This window comes from Amphiura filiformis, chromosome 16 (genome assembly GCF_039555335.1).
Source record: "Amphiura filiformis chromosome 16, Afil_fr2py, whole genome shotgun sequence".
NCBI classification, from domain to species: Eukaryota; Metazoa; Echinodermata; class Ophiuroidea; order Amphilepidida; family Amphiuridae; genus Amphiura; species Amphiura filiformis.
The window spans coordinates 48,689,625-48,703,761 of record NC_092643.1 but is presented as its reverse complement, the minus strand read 5'-3'; the positions used below and the strand labels follow the sequence as shown (position 1 = coordinate 48,703,761).

The following is a 14,137-nucleotide window of genomic DNA, read 5'->3' as shown; positions in this document are numbered from 1 at the left end:
CCATTATTATGTGTGATGTATTTAGAAGTTAAAATCAAGATGTATTATGGGTAATAGGCAAATGGAGAATTTGGTTTCCCTCTAGGTCAAATCCAAACCAATAGTTTACCTGTGTGGTGGCGCTGTTTGGTAGCGGATGATTGCTGGTAGTAATGGTGTACGAGTCATTGGTTAGATACTGCAGGAGAATATTACCCAATGCATTCAGTACCTCGGCTGATGTGTGAAAAGCCTGCAATTAAACATAGGATATTTTACAAGTTGATCTCTATTTGATTATTGCAGGGAAAATCCATGTGTGATGTGATTTATAGTTTATGATTTTGATTGATGATTGATTTTATTATGTGGTATTGATTTTATCTTGCTTGAAAAAACTATTTAAAATATGCAGTGATTTCTAGTGCGCTACATATGACAGGCATAAACCCACAAGTCTCATCACACTAAACAGGTAATTCACTGACCACTAATATGGCCAGAATTGGTGAGGCTAAAAACTTTTACGGTTTACATTATTTTGAAAATGGACTTTTGTGATGCAAAGAACAAGGTTGTGCGCACTTTAATAAAACATCAAATTTTGGGTTTTTTATGTTAAGGGGGTCAAATTAAGTTAATTAGTTGCAAAAGCACTGACAGGGCCTTTCAGACTAATCACCTCCAATAAGGTTGCAGTATTTGGACTTGCGGGTCAATATTTTTGTCTGATATCCGGTCACTCATATCATTATACACAGGTGCTCACTTGTAATCAGTATTGTTTATTCCATTTTATGGTTGGCCAACATCTTGAGCTTATTATAGTGGCTGTTATCTTATTTACATAATGATGACAATGATGGGGTGATTCCATGTTTATTCATAGACCATATGAGGGGTCTTTTTGTTGTTGCTGTAATGTGTAGTCCTACCAGGGGAGATATTATTTAATGAAGTCCTACTGGGGGACATGCGTTAACATGTAATCCCATAGGGGGCCGGAGGAGTTTTTTCTCTTTTTTACTGTGTTGTCCTACAAGTATGAGGATAAAAGTAGTCCAACAGGGCAAATTTGTTTTACTGTATACTCCTACCAGTGGAGGAGGTCGTTGTTATGGTCAATGTAGTCCTGCAGTAGAATAGGCCTACTGTTAGTCATACAGGGAGGAGATTTTACAGTTGTCTTATTTTAGTCACATTTTTAGTCGCTGTGCAATTGTACGGGGACTTTTATTCTTAACGGGAGGGGATTTTTCCCCTCATTTCTTCAGTACTGAATTTCATCTTCATAGCCACAATGTGCAAAGATTTCAAGTAAAACTTTATAAAGTCCAAACTCTATGCAATTACGAACCGCGAAAGACGGGTGATCTGCTAGTATACACAATAAGGGACTTGCAGCTCAGTGTACCCCCTGTACACGCCACAATAAACCATCACAGCCAGGATCAGCAAGCAACTACCAACGATTGTGTGATAACATCCAGGTATTACCATGCATTATGATGTCCTCAGAATCATTACTATACCAGGCCCTGACTTCTGTCCTTGGTAATATTAACATTGGTGTCATGACCAGAGGTTCACCATCGGACAGGGTAAAAGCTGCCACATATGCTCCTCAAATCAAAAGAATTCACTCAGAAGAGACTAGTTCAAGGTCAAAGGTTACAAAGTTTACTGAGGTCAACAAAATACTTACCTCATTACTATACCAAGCCCTGACTTCTGTCCTTGGTATTATTATCATTGGTGTGATGACCAGGGGTTCACCATCGGACAAGGTAAAAGCTGCTACATGCTCCTCAAAGAACGTAGTTGGGTTGCTCTCATTGAGGAGGTAAGACTGGAAATAGGTGAGGGGGTCTGATAGCCAACTGGCATTAGCACCCATTGGACAATTGTCACTGAGAAAAAGAATTAAATCTATTTTAATATTATACATAACAATGTCACAGGATGACAAACATAGGTGTGGGGTACGGTGGGGATGGATGTTTGTATAGCTGTTTGTTTCGATGTTGCAGTATTGGCGCTGATTAAGCGGCTGCCTTCAAATTGCATTGTTTCTGTTTAGGTGTGTTAATGTATATAAATTCTAGCAATTTGACCTGCGGGTCACAATTAGAGTTTGAAATAAAACCTTAACTTTTAACACATTATAGCATATACCATACTTATGGCATAGCCAGATTTCCAGGGGCTGGGTGGTGCAAATTGTGAATATACTGACAAAAAAACAGTGTTCCTCTCAAGCAATATAATGCTACATCAGTGACCCCACTTTCGCTTTCAGAGGCCTACCGAGACAAAAGTATGTGAACATTTGCAAAATTAATGCTTAAATGTGTGAAGATTTTGGACTGAAACAAAGGAAGACGCACATCACAGATTTTGGCCAATTTTGTTAATACGGACTGTAGGTACACACAGTACCGACGAACGCCTAAATAAGGCCTAACATTGAAAGAGTTACGATTATAATAATAAGCTTTAACCAGATACCAACATCTTTATTTGATGTGATTTACCACAATTTCAGCATTGCATCATGGGAAGGCATGATAACTTACCCGTCATTTATCAAGCAATCATAGCAATTGTAGTAGCCAAAGGTCTCCACTTCATCACACACATCACTACCAAGACCATCATTGTAAAGCTAAAGAAAAGCAGAGAAAGTTACACTTATGTGAATGAATTTAAACCAATATTAAAAACTTATTAGAAATTATATTACACATAAAAATATTTCTGTCATTTGATTTTTTTGTTTTTTTAATTTTTTTTATAAAATGCTGGAGTGATTAATAGCCCATGAGGAGTGACACAGATCAAGAACTTATATAGGAACCTAGGCACTTTAAAAGAAAACCATATGGGCCTACACAGTATACCTGGTCTCATGTATACATGGTATTACCAGGCATTCAAACAGGCACGGAGAGAGCTGTCAAAGAGTGTATATTTCAAAACATGATAACTGCACCAGTTATAAAAATTCACACAAACCCATCATTTTCAAAATACACTGAAACCCTGTAATCCATTTTTGAAAAATATGATCCCTAATGTTTACTTACTTTTGTTCAGCAAAAACCTATTTCCAGTAAGTCAAATTCTGTAATTGTACATGTCTCCATGTTTACATTTTGTGGACTAAAAAAAATAAATACCTGTTTCCAAATATTCCACCCAAAGTGTTAAGTGCCAGACACATGTGTTGGGGCAAATAATATTAGAAGTCATGAAGTATACTCTTTTGACCACACACAGCTGTACATAATAGATTAAGCTTTTCTTTAATCCACCATAATGTGGTGGATTTTAAGCATGAGTGGCAACTCTTTCTCATGCCAAGGTTAAATTGATGACATGTCTTGACCTAATTGGCCAATTTACCAAACATATCATAACAAGATAGACTTTAACCAAGCCTGAATGTGCTCCTATCTGTAACCATGCTGTATACACATGCCTGTAACAGCTTCTATAAGCAGAGATGAGGTTACATGCTATGTGTAAAGGGCTACATGCTGGAGATAGCACATTCTAATGGTGGGAAGTTTGATCACAAGAATTTATGTGGTGGAATAAACACATTTAAACACAGTTTTTGGCAACAAATTTCAACCAAATTGATATTTTAAGTGGACTATAATGCAGTAGGACTTGAAATAATCAAGTTCGGCCACAGAAGACATTGGTGAGTAAGTCATTTGTTGTGAAAAAAACCAGCTGTACATTGAAAGTATGCTTTCCTAGTTTGTATGTGGATTGTAAGTATGTACCATTTTCTGCGTATACCTACACAGCATAGGAGTGAAGGGGTACAGTAAAGCATCAGACACAAGAAATAAGATGCTTATGCATTCTGCTCTTGTAGGATGCTGTGCCATTGTCAGATATGTCTCCAACTACTCCTGGTAGGCTATTCTAAATGTGAATTTATTATAATTACATGATACAACCAATCAAAATAGTGATTTTAGATCTTTTTAGTAATTTTAAGCTTAATGCCCTTCAGCCCTCTTTTTAACCAATCAAAATACTTCTTAGAGGCAGATAATTCAGCAGAGTGCCCATGGGGCTAAATGTTGGAAAAACATGAAATAAAATGGGTGACATACTACAGCTGAGGACATGTAATAAGTATGTGATAACTTGGCTACTCACCGAGTCTGCACACTCATCATTGAGTACGATGTTGGTGTATTCACAGCACTGTGAATCGCTGGTCTTAGGTTGACCCAATATCAAATCACCTTCATTGGAAGTGTTCAAATTTAGCACAGGTGATGAGATATCAGTAGATTCCATATCATATATGTCTAGATGACTCTGCAAATACTGGTATATACAATATAATAATAATAACAATAATAATAATAATAATAGTGACAAGGCACATATTCACAATTAAGAGCGCTCAAGGCACTACAACAAAAAACTGAACAAAAGACAAAGAAAACTAGAAGTAAATCAAGGAAAATATAGGATGAAAATAAAAAACTTCAGCTTTATAGTCGAATCCAACGAGCCAAGTCATGGTCAGGATTTGGTCAGCCATTACTGGGTCTCCGCAGCTCCAAACTGGTGTTGTGACTGCCCAATTGGGTGGATTAAAGCTGCTTAAAATTTGATGTTAGATTCTTTTGTGTTGTAAACTGTCATCATTCTTTTGTCTATGTATGAAGGGGGTGCTCGCTTCAGGCCTTTGGGCCTTTTGAGCATCTCCTCATTCAAATTTTGTGTCTTTTATATATATTTTGTATGTTAATTTGAATGAAATAAAATGATGATGTATGTGTAACACGGGTGACAGAATGCAGTTAAAAATACCCTCCAAGGCCGCATCATTTCACATTTTAGGTGAGATGGAGCCAACGGGGGCCCAGCTATGTCTGCCATTGAGGTGTAGGAATGTGTGTCTATATGTGATGTGATCTGTAAAAACCCTTCACATGGTGACATTTTTAATTTTTGAGTTTTGTAGACAAAAAAAACCTGGAAAATTATCTTTAAGGGATCTAAAATGAGCGTTTATTGTGTTTCGAAAGTATTTTTTTGTGGGACATGAGAGCACCTCAGACCTATCGATTGCATTCTGAATACTGAAGCATGTCTTTCTGATATCAAATAATTTTCATTTTTGAAAATCACAATATAATACAAATTTTATGACAAATTATAAAAATTGATATTTTAAAATTTTTGATATATAACAGTCCTCGGTAAATTATATAAATCTAATGATATATTCTTAAAGTGTATGTAGCAGGGAGGAAATGCCGACGGTCAATTGAAAATTTTGACCTTTCATATTGAAGATATGGATTTTTTCCCAAAAAGGCCTAATTTTTTTGGTGTTTTAGGAAAAAAATCCATATCTTCAATAATGAAAGGTCAAAATTTTCAATTGATCGTCGGCTTTTCATCCCACCTACATACATTAAGTATAAATCATCAGATTTATAAAGTTTACTTCAAGTACTGTTAAATATCAAAATATCAATTTTAATGATTTGCCATAAAATGTGTATTAAATTCAATTTCAAAAATCAAAATTATTTGATATCAGAATGACTTTCTTCGTATTCAGAATGCAATTCGATATGTCTGATGTGCTCTAATGTCCCAAAATAAATACTGTCCAAACGTTCATACCCCAGCCCTTAAAGCTGTTTTCATTTTGTACCTAGCTGTGACTTCAACATCAAAAGTTATGAGCAAAGAAGGATTGAAAAAAATTAATCAATATCTAATTGCAGATAGTACAGGCTATCATGTGCAGGATAGCCTTCATATTTACCCTTTCCATAGGTTGTTCCATTCGATAGGGCGAGCACTTGTTGGTTCAAGTTGTATTAATTGGTTCATAAGTTAAAATCAAATAAGTCATATGCACAGTTTTTTGAATTTTGTAAGTATATTCAAGGTTATTACCAAACTGTTAATCTTATTTCCACATCAAGATGCATCCATTGCTTAAAATAAGGACGTAATTACGAATTAAACATGGTCTAGTCGAAATCTGGCAAATTTCACTGACATTTGTGTGTCTGTTGAACCCTCCGACGGTTTCTTCTCATATAAAATATGTTTTATTTTGTTTTGAAGTCCCAAGGCATTTCAGGGAGCTCAAATAGGACCAAAATATTTATCCTGACAAAGCAGTTGGACAACCCCAATCAAACTTTGGGCGATTCCATTTTCAATCGATGTCAAAAATCTGCCAGATTTCATGTGTAAAAGCTTGCATATATTGTGTAATTTTTTCAGCATTATTTTACATCTTAGAATACAAAATAAAACTCGATATTGACCCCAAATCATGTGGCTTAATATTTTTACAAACCTTCCACCACAACAGCCGATTTTTATATCGTAATTTCGCTTGGACACTACGCTGCCCTGTGAATGGATCAGCTAATCAGACCATCGATATTATAATAATTTATGCATATGATGTACTGGGGAACACCTGGGAATTCGAATGTGATTGGTGGGTTGTGCAAAGTTGTTTCATAGAATTCACATGTTTGGAGATTAAGAGATGAAATCATCTGTGAAGCTGTGTGAGGAATAGCACGAATCAGCACTGTTCCAATTTGACGGTCAGCTCATGGATGGTCGGCTCGTTTGTTACCATGGGGTTGCTCGATCAATCAGGGATCAGCGACAAGTTTTATTTAGGTGTGTCTTGGCCTGCCTTAGTACCATGATACCATTTCGTTATAAAATATATGTAACTGTTTAGTTTATTGTGTGTTAACTTTGAAGTTTGTAAGTGAAAATTGCTTCGCACATTTGTGGTGTACATTGTAAAATTCTGTCGCAATTGACTATGTTTATATCGCAAATTTCTCAAACTGGCAAATGTAGCTCTTGCCATCCCATTCGCCTTAAAGGGACATTCAAAGATTTTCTAAGGATTGTGGACTCAATTTGTGATTATTTGACAAATTGATGTATATATTATATACTTTTCCATATTCAACATTTATTAAGTGGCAAAACATTTGCATACTTTAATAAACTAACAAGTTTGAGAAAATGATTCAGATCCAAGTACATTTTCAGTCACTGTGTTCAGATTTTGACAAGTACAATCTTCAGTACTATTCTTTTTCTGGTATTTTAAAGATATACTGAAGAAATAAAAGAATTCATTAAGAAGATAACTGGAAAAATATCTCACCTCAAATATATCATCTCCTGATGATGTTCTTAAGTCAGCATGGAAAGCTTTAAGTCCATTTTCAGAAACCGATGACAAGTTTGCTAATGTTAGAATCCGCTCTGGGTCATCAGGATAGCTAGTGGTGGTCTTCAGGAAGATGAGGCCGAGGAGAACGAAAAGCAGAGGCAGACCAAACTGAGTGATAAGGAGCTTCTTGTCTACAAGAATGTGCACAGAAAACGCTTCAGGAAAACAGCCCAGAATTGGTAGAGTTTTAGTTGGATTCCTCCTATAAGCTCTGTGGCATAAACAAAAATGGGTATGATGCTTGAAAATGTGCTTACAGGGTGTCCTTGAAAGAGCTGTACTATCAGATCAGAAAAGAGCTGTACTATAAGAGAAACTTTCTTAATGCGCGAATGGCCCAAACATGGCCATCATGAATATGCAATTCAACAACTCCTCCTATACCTTTGTACAGGAGCCAACCGTTGTTAATTCGTGATGAATCCACACTTTTACTGTAGCGTATACGCTGAACGCGAAAGCGAGACTACGCGTTACGCGAGAGCGCGTAGAAAATTCGTCATGCCTGGAACCTTTGTGCGTATGCAAGCTTACAAGTTGAATTCAGTATTTTCAGATAGCGGCTAAATTTTGCCGTTTTATTCTGTAGTTTTATTGATGATATTCACAGAGAAATCATCGAAGTTTTTGTAAGGCTCAGTGACAATGATTAACTGACATTTCCCGTGAAATAATCGTGAATTATACGATCTTTAGCTTCTTTTTGTTGTTGAAAGGGATTCAATCATGTTTCACCGTTGTTCATCACCGTTTAACAACTTGCGTCCGGCGCGTCTGCGTGGTTTACTTACCGAGCGAAGTAAACCACGCAGACGACGCGGCCGCATCGTTGTTAAACGGTGATGAACAACGGTGAAACATGATTGAATCCCTAATTGCACAGTAAAACAGCTTTCATTATACTTGTTGAATGCTGAAAATTGACTGTTTGGTTCTTGCAATATAAGTATTTTTTGAAAATACCTATTTTTCAATTCTTTACACGGATTCAAATATCAATCAATGATCTGTATTTGAAGTACCAAGCACTAAGCATTAGGTGTCTATTGTAATGGTTATTCTATATATAATGTATGTTTGACTCATGGAATGGATTCAAAAAGAGGTATAATTTATAAATGGTTATAATTCTAGAATGAACCATTCAATTGTATACCTGAGTGGAAGAAGGGCCAAACTCCATCAAGACTTTTTTTGAAATATTAACAAAAAGCACAATATCTGGAAAAAAGTTTTAAGAGACGACTGTTTTTTTTCTTTTGTTTTTTTTTATTACTAGTACATGAACATACATTATAACATAAATGTGAAATGATATATGTTGCAATGGCAACAGTATGATTAACTCATTTTTGTAAAATGGAGTTGGGCCCTTCTTGCACTTAGGTATTCATTTGTGAAAATTAATTTGCAGAGCGTATTACAACATAAAAGTTTGATTTTGCTACCACTGGTTTCACACACACTCTACATGGCAATCATCATGACTGAGGAAAAATAGAACTAGCTCTGCAGGGGTCGTGACACTCATTTATCGACAGCGCAGAATGCTGGAGCCATGTCAGCGGCAGCAAGCCCGCAGTCGGCCTATCTCAGGGGACACAGTACACCACTTGGAACTAGTGGTACACAGAAAGATTATAACTTTTTATAAATAAATACTTACGGTCAGGGTGTATTTCACTTCCTTGCGCTCTCCTACTAGCTTCCATATCATCATTGATGACCAGATCATCTCTGGATCCTCTCTTAGCATCATTAGCTGATGCCATGCCATTAGCTGCTTCTTGTTCTTTGCTTTCTGCAAGCTCTCCTGCTTTCATGAAGACTTCTTCCAGAGTTGTGATGGACACACCAAAGCTGTCCACACCCAGAGTGTCACGATTGCCTGTTGGAAATATTTCAGTTATTAGAAGTTGTTTTGATTGCACATTTAAAGTTTTTGTTTGTTTGCAATTTTTTTAAAGAAAGTCCATTTGCAAACCATGTAGTGTTTAAAACATCTCATAGGATCAATTCTTCCTCCTTGGTGATAGTGTATGGCTATCCATTTAGATTGTACAATTTTGCAAGAATCCTTGATTATCGTAAATTTAGGATTAGCACAATTCACCTATTTACCCCACATGGTCCAAAATTTAAATTTAAATTAAAAAAAATACTGCCCACATCAAAACAAAGATGGCAGATCAGCTTCATTAAATCAGTATTATAATATATTAATGATTAAAGAGTAAATTAGACTATAATTAACCATTTGAAGGGTTCAATTGCATCAAATATGAAGTGTACATGTAGATGCAATATAAGTAGTCAACCAATTGTAAACCTCAATGTGTCACAAGTACCTTTTTTGCTCTCTGTATAACATCATGGGTGTTAGATTCACATCAAATTTCTAAATTGCCAACAAGTAATATGCAATTTTGAACCTATAATTATGAATCCATGCCTACTCTTCAATTACCATATCCCCATGGCAACCAAGTTCAATCTCTTCTCAAACTAACCTTCCATTTCAGTGAAGAGTGGCTTGAATGACGGGGTACTCTCTCTGGGCAAGATGTAGTCTACCTCTGCTGCTGCAGTGTTTTCAAGCTCTGCATTGGGCACATATTTCTTGATCAGATCTGTTACCATAGATACATCACACTTGGGGTTCTTTACCAGAGTCAAATGGTAACCTTCTCCAAACCTTGAGGAAAACAAAGGAAAGAAAACAAAGTCTTTTTTGATGACTTATCAAACATTTAAAATGGAGATTAGTAAATTAGCAAACTGTGCCCGTGCGTAGAAGTCCCAACGAAACTGTGCAGCGTCTGCTTCTGAGCGCAGAAACGATCCACTGCTATATATATATATAAGGAAATAGATTATTTTGTTTCCGAGTACAGCATATACGACAGTGAAGCACAGCAATGATCCACCGCTACTAATTCGCTGGTGTTGTGTACGTTAGAATATGACCGTTGCTTGGTCAACTGGCTCACGCTTTGTTTGTTATGAACCACTGATCAAAATGATCACACCACAAAACTTATGGCATATCATAATTCGGAACTGGCGTATGTGCCCAGGCTTGAACCAGTAACCATTGGTTACTAACGTGCACTATAGCAGCGACTACGGCTTCTTTGCACCCAAGCCCAGAAATGATCCACCACTTATATAATATTATTTTGCTTCCAAGTGCAGAAGCTCCAACAGTGGATTCTCTGAGCATGAATGCAGCATATCAAACACAAAAGATTATTTTGCTTCTGAGTGCAAAACTTCCAACAGTGCAGTTTATCTGCTCAAAATGTAGGTCATATTTTTGTTTACTTTTGTCTGTAATCCCTGTGGTTTTGGAGTTTTTACTAGTGCAATATCAGTGTACACCATGTGGTTTAAATACTACATTATAGTTCTTATCTTGTCTTTGTCTTGTTCCTCACACCAAGTTGGTATACCTGGCTTGAATCTTCCTATTTCATATTTAGTCAACAGATTTCTGCCAGACCATTCAGCCTGAAGATGCATCTTGGATTGAGACCTGATGCAGTAGCCATCACACAAGTCCAGAGGAACAGAATTGATATATTTTTTCTTTACTATTTTTCATCAAGTTGCCAAACTTGAGATTGAAAACAATACCTGTTTTTGAGAAAGAGAGAGCTTCCACTGCATAGCAGTTGTCCATTGGCCATGATGGCGATACGATCTCCAAGCAAATCAGCTTCATCCCTACAGATAAAAACAGAAATAGTTGATAAATAAAAAATCCATGTACAAATGATAATTTCCAAAATGGTGCTGCTTTCACCATTCAAACGCTTTCTTCAGGAAACAGTTCTTATTCCACACTATTCCACTTATATTTTGGAAATTATCATCTGTGCAAGGATTTTGTATGCAATCTCACAGATTTCCTGTGCTGGGTACCAGTTATTGGGCTGTGAAATGTGGTCCAGGAAGCTGTTCCATGTCAGTGCATTTTGCTTTTGTGTCAGTTGAGCATCATCATCATCAGTCGGCTGCGGAGCAGGCGACTACAAGCTTTCTTCAACTGTTGCGATCTTGGGCAAGCGAAACAATTTTGTTTGGCTGCAGCATCCCTTCAGTATCTCCCAGGAGGTGCTGTACATACTGTAAGTACAGTGTCCGCGGCCGTCCGGTTTCCTCTTCCCATGTGGTGGAATATAAAGGGCATACCGTAAAACCCCGTCTACAAGCATATATAGTGTTTTTTATAAAAGCTTAATTAATTTGAAGCAAGCGTTAATATACCAATACAATAGATCGGTCTTAAAATAATACTTGTTTGTATACGCTTGGATCCGTAATTTATTTGCTCAAACTCCATAATGGCGACTGGATTAATGTACCTTTCATCAGAAGCACACTATATGCTTGTAGACGGGGTTTTACGGTATTCTTCACAGGCTCGTCATCTTCAAGACGCAGTATATGGCCGAGAAATTTGAGTTGATGAATCTTGACTCTGGCAACCAGTGGAGTAGTGTTGGTCAGATTGTAGATGGTTTCATTTGGGATCCGATCCACACGCTTGATGTTTAACATGACTCTGTAGCAAGATGTTGCAAAGGGCATTGAACTTGTTTTCCATGTCCTTTCTTTTACAAGATCCATGTCCGATCTTGTTTTCCATGTCCATGTCAGTTGAGCAACTGCTTGGTAATACTGTAATCCTGTGTGCAATTTTGGTTCATTTTAATTTGATGGACAGGATTTTAAGATTAAGGATTGTGAAAAATAATAAGTCCATGTTTATGTTAGTTTACTAAAGTATGTCAAAATTGATATACATGAGGGTGTCCTCCTCAGCAAATGTTACAATATGGCTTCAATGCCTGAATTCCCATCTTTAGCTTGAGTGTGAAATTTCACTACATGTGCTGATATCAGTTGGAATACTTACATGAAGTGTGTAGTGAGAACCATAGTTTTGCCAGCCTTGTATTTCAGCAGTAAATCCCAGGTGGCTCGCCTAGCATATGGGTCCATACCTGATGTGGGTTCATCAAGGATGACAATCTCAGAGCCTCCTACCAATGCAATAGCGCAACTGTACAACAAATAAATAAAATACAAATGTTATAACATATTCAGTATTACAACAATATCACATGTTGGCAACAGATTCTAAACATTTGAATGAACTGTCACAGTGACAACCAAACTGCCTCCTACAACAGACATATATAAGCTTGCAATGTTTTAAAGAATGTAATAACAAAGAAACAATCAAATTGGAAGATGTATTGCATATGCCACTTAGTTATAATAAGTTGTTTTCAAAAGATGTAAACAAGTTTCTTAATTGATATAGCTCGTACAAGACTAAGTATGACAAAGATTAAAGACATATTAGATGATAAAGGTTCATTTTATTCATACAAAACTTTGTAAAAAGTATGGACGACATATCAATTTTGTAACATATTACGGTGTTAAAAAGTTTACCAAGGAATGGAAACTAAAAATATAGAAACTCTCTAATACAGATATTCAAAAACTTAAAAGCATTGAAAAAACATTACATTAGAGGTAAAGAAATTAACAACTCGTGATGTATCTAAACAATTTAACATGTCACAATCCACAAAACCAACTAATCAGAATTACTTGTTTAATCATCTGGGTAATCTAAATTGGCAATATTTTTGGACATTACCTTTTCAAATTACCACTGAAGAAAGAATGAGATATTTTTAATAAAAAATCCTTCATCTAATTATTCCAAGCAATAGTTATTTAAAGCTAGTTCTTCTTTAAGAGAACAAAATTGATTACATGTTCTGGGAATGTTAAATTCTATTTGAAAGGAGATGTGGTTAAATGGAAATATAAAGAGTTGAATACATCTATGTTACAAAGATATAATTTTGGGATTGGAAAGACATCCAAGGTTCAAAGTGCTAAACTAAGTAATGTAAAAACAAAGTAAATATATATATATATTATTATCTTTCTCAGGTACCCACGGACAAACAAAGTTATCAAAGAATCTTGTATTAGGCTTTTTCCAAAAGTTTAAACTGACTTGTATTAGGCTTATTTATGTTTTAAGAGATGCTTTTGTATTTGTGTTGTGTATGTAGCCCAACTGATATTCACACTCCCTGTGTACATGTCTTCCAAACAGGATATTATATTTCAAATGGAATAGCTCACTTCCATCATCTGTACATACCTCAATTTTCTTTTCATTCCTCCTGAGAGTTTAGAAGATTGGTCATTGGTCTTATCAACCAGCTGTAGATCTTCTATCATGGCAGTCACTTCTTGTTTGGCTTCTTCACCAGATTTACCCTAGAAATACAGAAATAAATAATGCAAGATTAAAAATTGGCAAAACTGGTGACCACCAGTGTTTACTCAGAGGCTGTTTGTCGCAATTTTTGCCCAGTGAAAATTATATTTGGCGCATACAAACTTGCAATGCTGTATTACAATTCATTTGGCTGAGTGTTTTTCTTCCCCTACATGTCATATAACCTCTCCACATGAAATGTTTTCAAACTGGATCAAATTCATGTCAGCAGCTGATCAATTAAAAATGTTGATTTTAAAGTGTCACTTGTTTGTGCATGCAATATGTTCTGCCGATAATAAACCCTACTAAGTGGTACTATTAGTTGTTAGGTATGATTTGGGGGTGATAGGTATTAGTTGAGGAGTATCACCCTCGCCTGAGAGCTGTACAAATTTTGGCTTGGGCTGCCCTCTTCTAAGTGTCAGGCATTTTTGACAGGGGTCAATTAAGGTCAAACAGGGGTCAAAATTAAAAATTATTCCAATTCTTTTAAAAAGTATACCAAATTATTCCCCTGGTCATAAGAATTCAAAAAGGTAATAATTTGCCCTATTTGCAACCTTTGG

At 36.2% G+C, this 14,137-nt stretch overlaps 1 protein-coding gene across 1 annotated transcript in view; it reads right to left on the bottom strand.

Annotated features, from left to right (window-relative positions):
* LOC140136419 (phospholipid-transporting ATPase ABCA3-like) overlaps nt 1–14,137 on the bottom strand; it is a 105,947-nt gene that overhangs the window by 34,617 nt on the left and 57,193 nt on the right. Inside the window, 11 exon segments of the mRNA XM_072158143.1 lie at nt 110–232; nt 1,685–1,889; nt 2,556–2,644; nt 4,159–4,332; nt 7,184–7,390; nt 7,393–7,463; nt 8,919–9,140; nt 9,763–9,947; nt 10,889–10,978; nt 12,174–12,320; nt 13,449–13,567. Coding sequence (XP_072014244.1) covers nt 110–232; nt 1,685–1,889; nt 2,556–2,644; nt 4,159–4,332; nt 7,184–7,390; nt 7,393–7,463; nt 8,919–9,140; nt 9,763–9,947; nt 10,889–10,978; nt 12,174–12,320; nt 13,449–13,567 — 1,632 coding nt within the window.